This window comes from Tachypleus tridentatus, chromosome 1 (genome assembly GCF_004210375.1).
Source record: "Tachypleus tridentatus isolate NWPU-2018 chromosome 1, ASM421037v1, whole genome shotgun sequence".
NCBI classification, from domain to species: domain Eukaryota; kingdom Metazoa; phylum Arthropoda; class Merostomata; order Xiphosura; family Limulidae; genus Tachypleus; species Tachypleus tridentatus.
The window spans coordinates 125055328-125069070 of record NC_134825.1 but is presented as its reverse complement, the minus strand read 5'-3'; the positions used below and the strand labels follow the sequence as shown (position 1 = coordinate 125069070).

At 33.0% G+C, this 13743-nt stretch overlaps 1 protein-coding gene across 2 annotated transcripts in view; it reads left to right on the top strand.

Annotated features, from left to right (window-relative positions):
- The window catches only part of LOC143222711 (T-box transcription factor TBX3-like), a 69333-nt gene that overhangs the window by 51820 nt on the left and 3770 nt on the right, over positions 1 to 13743 (top strand). The window contains exons 3-5 of one of the 2 annotated variants that reach the window (XM_076449602.1): positions 311 to 457; positions 8822 to 8898; positions 13255 to 13478. In XM_076449602.1, coding sequence (XP_076305717.1) covers positions 311 to 457; positions 8822 to 8898; positions 13255 to 13478 — 448 coding nt within the window. The remainder of the gene's footprint in view (positions 1 to 310; positions 458 to 8821; positions 8899 to 13254; positions 13479 to 13743) is intronic. The other variant, XM_076449611.1, reaches the window with a different exon arrangement.

Genomic DNA, 13743 nt, shown 5'->3' with positions numbered 1-13743 from the left:
TTATGTTCGAGCTTTTGCGTGTAAGCACTTGTGATTTTTAATTGTTATTTTGGTAGACTTTAGCTCTCCTAGGAGAAGTGATTTGTAATATATTACACTATGAAACAAAATTTTTACTTTTTCATGTTCCTGGGCAGAAAGTGTTATTTCCCAATTGCGTATGCTTAAAGTAAATGGAAAAAGACCTATTTTTCCCTTCAAACTTTGCTATCTTTTTGTCATCTTTTAAATGGTGGCTGTGTATAGCAACGTACCTGTTTATCTATACGTTGTTCTAAACCGCTTACATCTGACTTTCTTTACTTCATAGACCATTCTTAACTCCATGCACAAGTACCAACCCAGATTTCATCTAGTACGAGCCAACGACATTCTCAAGCTTCCGTACAGTACGTTTCGTACTTACGTATTTAAGGAGACTGAGTTTATTGCTGTCACTGCTTATCAGAATGAAAAGGTAAGTCGAATTTAGACCTACGCTCACGAGATATTGAATTAGCGTTTAAACACATACATATGAAATATTAGACTCTATTGTTTAAACATAGACTCCTGTGATATAAATATCTACTATTCAGATATAGATCTTTGTGCTATCAGAATCTATTATTGAAACATAGATGTGATGTTATAATCTGATATTTACGTATAAACTTCTGGGATATTAGCGTATAACATTTCAATATAGACATCTGTGATATTATAATATGCTATTTAAATATAAACCTCTGTGATAATAGAATCTACTATTTAGATAGAACGTCTATGATACTCTACGATTTAAACAGATCTAGTTTTAATTGTTTAGTTATATTCCTATAATCTCTCAGTATTGTTAAAATTGAGATTAAATATCTTTATATCCAAAAATGTTACAAAAATGCACAGGATTTCATAGGGTGTCCTAACTTTTTCACATGACTGTATTTGTAGGTTCATTTCCTCCAACTAAATCTCCTTAATATAACACAAAGTTGGTTCTGCAGTACTAGAAATAAGTATTTGATTTTACTTGTAGGAAAACACTGAAAAGATTTTAGTATTTATAAACGGCCAATGATCAAATTATGTCAAATGTTCTAAAAAAGCGCCTAAAAACATTTTATTATGAGTCTACGTTCATCTTCTATTTAAATGAGTTTTATAGTATTTTATATTTGTTCGCAGTTTCTCAAAACCATAATTTCCCTGGTGTGAATTACAAAACGAATCAATGTAATTTATTGTCTTTATTTATAACATAATAACATGAAAGCGGAAACTTATTTTTAATTTATTGGATGTTAATATCCTTTATTTAATAAACAATATTTTTAAGCCATCTTAAAATAAAAGGTTTATGATGTGTCTAAGATGTCCAATGTTACTTGATATGAACCTTGATGAAGATCATTCGCAGTCTGTTGAATGAATAAGCAAAAATGAAATATGAAACGAATATGTTACTGGAAAGGTTTGAACTCAATCATTGTAAACACCATAAACATATTGTTGCTGAAGCTTAATAAAAAATTATGCTCAGTTGAATTTTGTTTCAAGTAAATCCAGAAACAGGAAGTGTCGTGTTTGAAAAAAAAAAACACCGGCAATAGAACTTTATAATCAGTTTCTTATAACAGGAGTGAAATGAGTTGGTTTTTCAAAATGTATTTTCAATTCAACACAGAAATATCCACATGTTCGCAAAAAAAAAAAATTATTAAAAACGTTTATATTATAATTATCCAATAACTGTATAATCGCTAATTATTTATATTGCTGTTTTGCAGTTGTTGTTTTGAATTAAGCAAAAAGCTACACAATGGGCTATCTGTGCTATGCCCACACGGGTATCGAAACCCGGTTTTTAGCGAGGTAAGTCTACAGACATACCGCTGAGCCACTGGCGGGGGCAATTATTTATATTGGCACGGTATAGCTGCAATAAACATGGCTGTAAAGCAAGAATCTTTAATGTTATATAACTTTTAGGATAATTAATCATGTTGTAATTTATCTGAACATTTTATCATTTGTGTGTATTTTGATGAATTCATTTTTTTTATGTACACAAACAGACCACTTCTACCGAATTGATTGGATACCTATATGTTTCAATATTAACTTGTTTTTTCACAGATTATAAGGCTTAATTCGAACAAAGAAAGTAAGACTAAATGTACACTAGATATACGTTAGTCATCGAGCACTTCTTGGGTTATACATGATCTATCGAAGTTTTAATTTTTTTATATATTATTCATGCAAGTTCTTGATTACGACTGTTGAACGATATGGAGACATTATGTCTTCTTGAAACCTAATCCATATCATGTATAACCAAGTTTTAAACGTTGCACGAATTATAGCCTTTTTTCTTTCTGATATATCTCTATTGTATATTTGATTCCTTTTCCGGAGTTGAACAGTGTTTATTTTTTATCCAAAAAATGTTAAATACAATTTAATATAATTCGTATTTACACATACATATGCAGAGTTAAAAATAGTGCTGGTGGATTAGGTTCTTACTTCTAAAGTTAACTGTTTTATAAGTATCGTTATATAAACAACAGCATAGAAGCAGCTCACATAATCCCCCTTTTTATTGATGGGGATATAGGAGTCACTGTGATAACGCATGACTCCTAGAACATATCGATTATCACTAAAGGAACATTAAACGTAATCACAGTCCAGTGTCAAAGAGAATCTTTTTACTTGTTGTCTCGAGAGGTAGAAAACATATTCAAGTGGTTATTTTTTTACAGTCGTGGACAAGTGTTTCTCATCTTTTCTAACAAGGATTTAATGCTTATATCCTGTTGTTGTTGTTGTCTGGGTAATTTCTTCGGCGTCATACGCACATTTCAATATAACAAAATTATATCGAAAGAACACTGTTAACACTGCGTTAAGTTTTCCATTGGCCCCAAGGTTGCACAGTTTTGTATATAATTTCCCATAATGCACTGAGGTCTGGAGCTAGAGTTGGATCGTTTGTAGAGCTCTGGATTTCGGAGCTGACAAGTCTGGTTATACCGCAAAATGTTTCCCCACTTTAAGTTATGGGTATGTTATAAGAGTGAAAGTCAATCCCATAGCGTGACTGGTGGGTCGCAGGATTTTGCTGGATGTCTTCCCACTGGCCAATAGTTCAAAATTAAGGAAGGCTGTAGATGTCCTCAGTAGTTTTACTATGAATACACACATTAGCGTCTATTTATATACCTAGCACATACAAGAAGAAGAAATCTTAATTGATGCCGTGAGTTGTTACTATAGCACGTATCATTGATAAATAAAGCTTAAATTTAGGGCTTCGCTCATTGTATAACTATGTGCTAAAAACAAAACAAATGAATCTTGGTCAAGATATTTTACCATATGTTTTCAGTTGTAATAGGAACTGTGATAGAATTACTTATCTAGATAGAAGGTGTTTCCTATGTTAAAACATATCTTTCCAAGAGACCCTTAAGATATTTAAATCTATAAACACGAGGTTGTTGCACAAAACATTGGTTAGTATACACGTAGACGATATTCAGTTCCTCAGTGTAATAATAATTTCGTAAAGAAACAAATATAATTATAGCTACCCCCCTCCCAATAACTATATATATATATATATATATGAGGAAGATCGGTAAAACGTAGCTTGAGTTTTTCAATTTGGAAAGTATCACAAAATATAAGTACGAGAAATAAAGAAAATTATTTAATTGCTTTCTAAAGACTTGCAATGGTGTATTTGTAGATAACGTCATGATGTCATAATTTATCATTGTTATTATATAATAGATTGATTTATGAACATTGCAACGGTAAAATTTACAATTATACATTTTAGCTTGGCCCGGCATGGCCAGGTGGGTTAAGACGTTCGACTCGTAATCCGAGGGTCGCGGGTTCGAATCCCAATCGCACCAAACCCTTTCAGCTGTGGGGGCGTTATAAAGTTACGAACAGTCCCACTATTCGCTGGTGATGACTAGCTGCCTTCCTTCTAGTCTTACACTGCAAAATTAGGGGCGGCTAGCTTTGCGCGAAATTCAAAACAAACAAACAATACACTTTAGCTATTTGTAATCTGTCATATGCAGTTTTCTACATCGGTGGCAAAGATTTACTTCTATGAAATGTACTCGAATTTAACGGCCTGAATCGGTATATTTGGAGGCTCATAACGTTAAGAACCGGATTTGTGATATCCATGATAAGCATAGTAGAGATAGTCTATTGTGTAGTTTTATGTTTAACTAGAAACAAAAAAACACACTAAATTACAGTTGAGTTTATATACAACCAATGTAAGTCTATTATGTTTAATACGATTATATAAAAATTCACGAAGAATAGTTAGTGATACTATGAAGGCTTCAAAGTATATGCATATGTAATCATATATTCACATTTTCATTATATATATTTTTTCATTTAAGTGTTCTACATTTTGAAGCATTTTCAGTGGCTTCTAAATATGTGTTGTGATTTGACAAACTTATGCTCAAAATACTACAGTGAATGTATGCGTCTTTCGAGTTATATGTGTGGCTTTTGAATCAGCATCTTTACAGATAATAATGCTTTCTTCTTACGCTTCATATATGTATGCGTGTGTATTTATCAGTTGCAAGACCTGCTGTATCAGATTAGACATGGTGAAGCTATAAGAAACGTTTGAAGCTTGAGTGTTCTATTTTTGAATGTGTTTGAAATACTAAACCCAATTTTGGTTTGAAAGAGCTCTTACACGGGAATTCCCAAAGTGCAAACCCTGAAATATAATGTTATCTAGATAATTTTTCAATCAATCTAAAGACACACGTGACTTTGAATCAAACAAATTATCCATGAGTTATTTACCATCAGAATATGTCAGCTTCTAAGGATTTATTTTGTGTCGGATCCTGTATCCAGTTACATGAGTAACTGATTTTACTTGAGGACGATCGGCTTTAAAAGGTGCCTATAGACACGTACTCTGACACGCTTTTGCTATATTTACCATATTAAATTATCATTGTTTACCATATTGAATAATTATTGCATCCATGAGCACTGATCTATAGGGCAATTATTGTAATACATATGAGTTAAACGTAATAAAATAACGATGAACCTTTTCGTTATGGTTTGCCAGTTACTGCCAAGAATGTGTTGGGTGTTGATATAATATAAAGAGAAAAAAATGTTTTTAAAACAATCACCTAGTTGAGTGTGTGTGTGTTTTCTTATAGCAAAATCACAGGGGGCTATCTGCTAAGCCCACCGAGGAGAATCGAACCCCGGATTGTAGCGTTGTAAATTCGTAGACTTACCGTTGCACTAGCTGGAGGCTCACCTAGTTTAAGGTTTGTCTTCTTGCTCCATATAAATAGTAGTTAGAATTCTAAAACAGTTGCTGAACCACCTCATTTTATCAAAGTAATGTTATTACGTCCATTAATTAGAGAGTCTATTTGCCAGACATTCAAAACGTATTCAAAGTACTCATCCTTGTTCTAAGCCTACGTAATTGCGTTTTTGTATTGTTTATGTCAACGTCCATCAGTTAGAAACTGTATTTGTCAGAAATTCGAAGCATATTTAAAGTATTTATCGGTGCTCTAAACCGACGTAATGTCTTTTTGTATTGCTGACTAACCTCGGGACTCCTAAAAATGTAAGATCTTACACATTTCATACTTGTAGAAAACAACGGAGAGACAACCAACTGTTGCACTGGAAGTCCCTATTTTAAAGTTTATCAAACATGAGTTATTGTATGTATTATTAGTCTGGGAACAAAATGTATGGTTGGAGGGATATTCTAACGTTAATTTCTTGTTGGTAAAGTGAAGAGAACTGATGATGGAAAAGACGTATGAACTGAGGTGAACGTGCTTCGCGTTAGATGTATTACCACTTTATGCAACCTCAAAGTGTCACTTCTTTACGCAGAATTTTACGTGAAGTATCTTAATGTATTGTGTTCTTAATTTCTCGCAAATTACAACTCAGGCAAAAGTAAAGAAACTGTAGGTTTGGTTGTAAGTGACTAAGCAGTTTACGAAATATATTTAAACTTGTGAATAAGTATCTAAATCCTTCAAAGATAGCTGAAAATGATCTGAAAGCCTTTCGAAGTCTGATATAGTTAATTTCTGCCAAATTTGGTGATCCTTATATATTATTTCTACGTTCATTACAGATTACTTTAATGGCATTTCATCTCATATTTTCCTGTTTTAGTTTCTCTCTTTTTATTTCTTTAGAGCTTTACGACCTACATTACATCGTTTGCTCTTCTTTCTCTATACTTTTATTTTATTCAAAAATTTGCTTCATTCTTGTATTTGTGTAAAACATTCCTTCTTCATATACGTTTTCTCTTATACTCAATACACTTTCATTTTTTCCGGCATCGTTATTTTCCTTCTCTTTATTTCCACGACATGTTTTATTTTCATGCCACATGTTTTCTTAGTTCTTGGTCTTTCCTTTCTCTACACTTCTTATATCTAACTCAAAAAATCTACAAGAGGGAACAGCACGCTCATATGCTCACGTTAGCAAACAAAAGAGCGAATTTTACATAGACAACTAATTAGCCTTTCTACTGATGTGCTACAAACATTCGTTTGACTAACCCCTGGAGGATCAGGTTAGGAATGCGTAATTCCTTTCTTTCCACGCTTATAGAACAACAGTCATCACTAGATAAACGCCACATGTAGATAGTGTCCCATCTTGTCTCTGTACTTCGCGGCTCGTTAACAACGCAGGAAAGAATAACCGAATTATTCTGTCGCGCCAACTTGTCCAGTGGCTTCAGTAAAGGTTTTTTAGGGAAAGAAATACACCAGAAAATGTGAAGAGAGTTCATGATCATCATCGAATTACACTTCCTCATATTTCTTGTTTTTGCATACAATGTGAGCACAATTTCCTCACACTACTTAGTTTATTCGATATAAGGTTTCAGTACAGCAGTTCCTTTCATGATGTTTGATATACATTAATAATTTTTTGATGCTCGTATACCATTGTCTACTCTCATTTTGGGTTTACTTTTACTGACTACTTACTGCTCAGTAGAAGAGGTCCATAAGGCAGACATTTAGTGAGAGTTAACTATTACCAAACTAAGTTTCCGAGCATATAACGTAGATCTAAGAGCAAGAGGTCTTTCTTCACTAAAACTAGCCAACTATTATTTTTCTACATCAGAGTAGTAGCGTCTATAAGACTTTACAAATGAAACGAAAAGGAAAGCTTTTGCCGTTATCTTTGGTGTGGCTACTAGGCGTGCTGGCGGACACGGGTGGTCGCCGCTCCACACATCTCAGCAGCCCGACGCCAATGTTTCTCACACTTGGGTGCTCCCAAAAGTTCCGACGAGGGTGTCCCACTCTCCGCATCAGAGCTCGCGCCAAAGAAATCCTTGTGGAATTTTATTCCGATTATGTGCTAGAAAGAGAAGCCCCCCCTCCCCTCTCTGTCCAAACTCGGGTAACGAGATACATTTTACGGATAATGCTGCTCTTTGTTAGAAGTGTGTACATCAAGAAGTGTGTACATCAGTGAAAACTTCTCATTTTTCCTATCTTTTCAGTTCGCTTGCTTCTTTCTCTATTTTTCGCTGCTAAATATCGCGCATTAACTACTTCGTATTATTTTATAATATTTTCCGTTATTATTTTCCATGGTTTTTCAGTTGGCTTCTTTACTTTGTTGCTATGTTTCTCTTGCTTACTGATCCATTGCTTATATCTCTCAGACACTTCTATTGATTACTAACGTTTCGTATTATTGGAAAGAAAAACGTACACACATAAAGTATTCCTTTCATATTGACTTTTACTATTATTACTTACATATATTTAAGTACTTGCTGCTTTTATCCATCTGCGTTTTATAAATCGCCTTATTCACCTCAATATCTATTACCTTGAATATGCTGTAATTTTTTTTATCTATTCCTACTATCGAAAGGGCATTTCAATTTCGTCTGCCTTTAATATGAGCTCTTTTTATGCGGTATTTTTCCAAAGCATATGTCATTGTTTGTTTATTTTTTTACTGTTCCCAATGAGACATATTCCAGATATGTTGACGTAATGGGTCCTATTATATTTAAATGCTGTATTTCATTCCACGTGAAAATATTCTCTCTTCTTGTGATATTAAGTCTGAATGAAGCTTTGCATGTCTAACGATATCATTTTTCTAACTCAGATTTTCTTGTCATACAAACTTTTCTTAGCTATAATAAAGAGTGCCTGTGCAGTTAGAAACGTCAGTAAAGGTTAAAATGCTTTTAAACTCAAATTCTGAAGGAAAATGTAAATACAAGAAAAAGAACCAAACACGTAGTCAGTCCTACCTAACGCAGTTCTCTATCCAATCTCAAAGTAAAACTGAGTCCTACTTCTTTCTTCGAGAGAATGTTCACATTTTTATCTTTTAAGAAATGAGACAACTGTGAAGAAATATGGAGAAAGTATATATTTATATATTAGCGTTAGTGCTTTACGTTAGGGTAAGATACTACATTGTATGTTGCTGACAAGGTATCTAACCCTAACTTTGGTGTAAATCGGTTCAACCAGTATCAACTTTATATCATAACAGACAGACAGATAGACACATATACACACCCACGATCGCTAAAACAAATAAAAGAAATAGATATTTGTAGCCTCGTTTCCGGCTTCAGCCAGTTCACTTAGAAACGAAATAAGCTGAAAGTTATATTTTATATTTTTGATTATGCGTGATTTGTATGCATGTTTATAAACATTTTAAACCACTTAAACCATACTGTTTTCTGATTTTTTTTCTTATCATTGTACAGATAACTCAACTGAAGATTGACAACAACCCTTTTGCTAAGGGATTTCGTGATACTGGAGCGGGAAAACGAGAAAAAAAGTAAGAAAACATTTTGTATACGTAAGAAAAGTCATGAATCTATCTACACAAACTGATATTTGTTGTAATGAAGGTTCAAATGGTCTCATATTCCAGCAAAAACTTGTTTTACATTATTAGTAATGTTGTTTTAGGTACAAAATTGTTATAAATTACCCCACAGTGGCACCGCTGTTTGTCTAAGGTCTCATACTGCAAAAAACCGGGTTTCGATACCAGTGGTGGGCAGAACACAGATAGTCCATTGTGCAGCTTTTTGAGTAATTCCAATCACTTACTTACTCAAATACAGTCCTTAGGCCCCTCCCAGTGGTACAGCGATATGTCTTCGGACTTACAACGCTACAAACCAAGTTTCGATACCCCTGGTCGGCCGAGCACAGGTAGCCCCTTGTGTAACTTTGTGCTTAATTACAAGCAAACAAATTTATAAATTAGAACTTTTTAATAAAAGAAATTATAAAGTTGGTGTATCATATTTTTATATTTATTTTTTATTTAAGGGACTTACAAGATACTCTCCAGTAATTGTGTGTATATATGCATTTATATGTCTATGTTAGTGTGTATGTCTAATGTGGGCTGTAATACTGAGAAAAAAACAACTTCTATTGCTATTATAGACGGTACCAGTCGAATACAGTTTACATTCCTCTAAAATTATCCCTAAATATAAACAATAACAAAGACGTTCTTTAGATATTACGTGGAACATCCTCATGGTGATTACACGTAGTCCTGTTGTAATAAATGAAATAATTTTTTTCACTTGATATTCAAAAAGGAGGGAAGAAATAGGCCTACAGGACAGCGCATGTCTTTTAACAGCAAACTGTTTGTTCGTTTGTTTTTGAATTTCGCTCAAAGCTACTCGAGGGCTATCTGTGCTAGCCGTCCCTAATTTAGCAGTGTAAGACCAGAGGGAAGGCAGCTAGTCATCACCACCCGCCGCCAACTCTTGGGCTACTCTTTTACCAACGAATAGTGGGATTGACCGTAACATTATAACGCCCCCACGGCTAAAAGGGGCGAGCATGTTTGGCGCGACCGGGATACAAACCCGCGACCCTCAGATTACGAGTTGCACGCCTTAACACGCTTGACCATGCCGGGCCGAAAAACAAGCTGAACAGCAAAGACGTTAACGTGTTAAACTGAATAATATTTGTGACGAAAAAAATATAATTTAATTGAAGATCTTTCCTATATTTTGTTTCCTAATTTATTAAATATTATAATCTAATGTACATACTGTATACTTGTCTTTAAGAATTGTTTTCATGTCAATAACATTAAATACAGTAAATAATAAGAATATAATTTAATTGAAGATCTTTCCTGTATTTTGTTTCCTAATTTATGAAATATTATAATCTAATGTACATACTGTATACTTGTCTTTAAGAATTGTTTTCATGTCAATAACATTAAATACAGTAAATAATAAGAATACATTTAATGGCATATTCATTTAAAATTAAGATTTTTTTTTAGTTGTTCAATGAATGATTTATTTTCAATAGGTTTTCACGACGCAGCCCTTTAAAATTAAGTTCTTTTAATTGTTCAGTGAATTAATGTATTTTTAATCGTTTGTCACGATACATCCATTTAAAATCAAGTTCTTTTAACTGTTCAATGAAGAATTTATAATCAATAATTTGGCCACAACATTAGCTGTTACTTCTGTTTGTTTACCACACAACGAAAGAAGCTTTAAATCTACTATAAAATGTAAAATTTGTTCTGTGTAATTTAATTCACTATAAAAATTACTTCTATATCGAGCATATATTGTACAACAGGTTGTGGTGGGTCTTTTTCTCTGATCATCGTTTTATAGTAATTACCAAATTAAAAATAGTAACAATAATAATATACTATGACTTTGTCCGTTACTTTAGTCTAGAAAAGTCACTTGTAACGAGAGTTTTGAAGCAAAATTTCTTTATAATTTACAAGTGTAAACTAGTTTACAAATGAAGAGTTACATTAAAAGTTACTTAAAGTAACAAAAAGGTTCACATAATAAGTATTTAATTTTAAAATACATATGTTTATTATAGCACTTTTTTTTTACAATGGAAGGTTGGTTTTTAGTTACTAGGTTTTGTTTCCTAGTTATGATAGGATCACTTTCAACTACTATTCAAATGTATTACTTAAATTGAATAGTGTGTACATTTTAAGTTGTCATATCCAAATCTATCAATATGTTCGAAGAGACAGTTACTTCACATAGCTTTTTACATATCCTAATATATTTATTATTTTGTAACATATAATTGAAATTCTGTTTTACTTACCTCATACTTAAGAGGACTAAACTGTCATTTATAATCGTCTATATTCGTTTAATTATAACTTTGAAATAAATATTTTGTATTATAATGAATAACTGGGCAGAATGTATTTTAACTAGTTCAGTGCAGCAAAGAACCGTTTCGTTTAAAGTGTAAAGAATGAACAAAACTGTTTAAAGTTTTTAAAACATTAGAACCGAAAACAGACTGATGTGTAGATAGATACTTTACTCTTAATTCTTTTCTGCAGTCACGTTACACTCGCGATCTCACGTGTACTTGTGTCGCGTGACTTGAGTATTAAGGTTTGATTATCAGGATATACTTCAGTTACCGAAATTCATCAACTTTGCAACCAATCCACTAATTCTGCCTTTACGGTTCACACGATATCAGCTTTATTTTGTAATGGTGAAATACATATTAATTCATCAAATCAACAATTCGACCACTACTTGTGACTTCATAGTTCGTATAGTTTCAGTTCTGTTTTAAAACGATGAAATTCACCTTATTCATATATCCTAACTATATGGTGCACACAGTGTTAAGTCTCTTTTATAAAGGTGATTTTCCTTTACCTTTTTACCAGTTATTCGGGACAGGGAATCGGTTTAATAAAGTTTTCTATAATTTAGACCTCTGTACATTTTTTATCATAACGTTTAGTGTAAACCATTTTCGGGCACGAAACCTGCTTTAAACTATTAAATTATTACATGATTACAACACGTTGTGAAAAACTGGAAATATTTGTTTACTTTTTTAATTAACAATTTCACAATTACAAATTTCTTTTTTCTCTGAAATATAAACTTTTTTTCGTCCAAACAAATTGCCTGACTGTTCGCGTACCCCAACTGCTGGCTCAGCGGCAAATGTGTAGGCTTATAACGTTAAAAATCGGGTATACATACCCTTAACGGGCAGAGCATAGATTGTGTACTTGTGCGCTTAACAAAGAAATGCTCGCATTATAATGTTCGAGTCAGTCGTCACAGAATAGGCAATGAAGCAGAAGCACTGACTTAGTCCATCAACAATACCATCTGCAATAAAGGTCAGAGACCTTTATTATAACATTTACACTCTCACTAAAGGTTGAATAAATAGCCTCAAGACTGTCTACATTTAATGTTTCTGTCAAAATAGGTTTTAAAATTGCTTCGCTTTTTTTTTTTTATTACATTTTGCAAGAGGCCTGATGGTTATAGCACTTTGCTCGGAATTTGTCATTCGTAGGATCGTGACACAGCGTTATAATGGTACGATCGATTCCACTATTTATTGGTAAATAAGGTGCAAGTGAACGCAGGCAGTCGACTGATTGCTCCCCCTCTACTGGGCAGCTCAAAATTAGTGACAGCGCCAGATAGCCTTACTAGTTTTACCTTAAATAAACAAACCTTTTTGAAGGTTTTTAAAAGATTTTTTACACTGTATTACTGCAGATAAATTAGGCTTAACGATTACCTTTGTGACAAACATAAATTTACTTTAAAAATTTATGATTATTCAAATTAGATGTTAGGTTCAAGGTTTGTACTTTATTTATCACATTTTTATGTGAAGTATTTAGAATTTTACGTAGTACTTATAAGTCTGAGAACATATAACTCTAAAATTCTCATTTCGAAATCCCCCATTGCATAATTTTGTATTTAACAATAAAAAAACAAAAATCACTTATAAATGTATATTTCTCGAAAGTATAAACCCCTTTATCATTTGTCATTTTTCATTATTTATTTTTTTCGTGTTTTGCTAACGCATCGTGAAAGAATTTGAATAATTAACCAGCGTATTTATTTATTCATTATAAATAGCTTTGAATTATCCAGTCATATTAACTGGTTGTATTAACAGGTAATTTAATTTATTTAGTGGTTTATTCTCATATCGTATTATATATATATCTGCATACATACTTATAGCATAACATTTTCCCCAGTGCAGCTTAAACTTTCAAATTTATCTATTATTTCAACAATTGTACCTTATGGGGCGAGAATTATCTATAAACAGACGATATGGAAGCATTTATTTATTTCAGTCCCAACTCCTCTCCCCTCTACAGACGTCAAGTGATGTTGATGAACCAACAACAACCTCAGCTGCCCACAGTAGAAAATACTGTCCAGAACAAGGAGAGTCCTGAACCCATTGATGACACAAGTGATGAAGAGGAGCGTCTGGACGTAGGGGGCGCTGCAGATTTGAAGCCACAGTTGCCGAGTTTTTCTTCACCCACTATAAGCACCGAAGGCAACAAAGAGGGTTAGTTTGATTTTTTTTTATTGTGTAGCTCCTGAGTGCTGTTCAAAACCATGTACGAGACGAAAAAGAAATCTAGCCGTGATACGTTAGCAGGCTTTTGACTTCATTGTTTATTTCTTTATATAAATAAAGAATTTTGTATTTTATAAAGCTACAGAAATCTTTTGAACAATACTTTGAGGAAATGAGGAATTTCAAGCTCAGAATTAATACTAGTTGTTGTTGTTTTTTTGTAGTTTATACTTCTTTGGATTTTACTGCTACT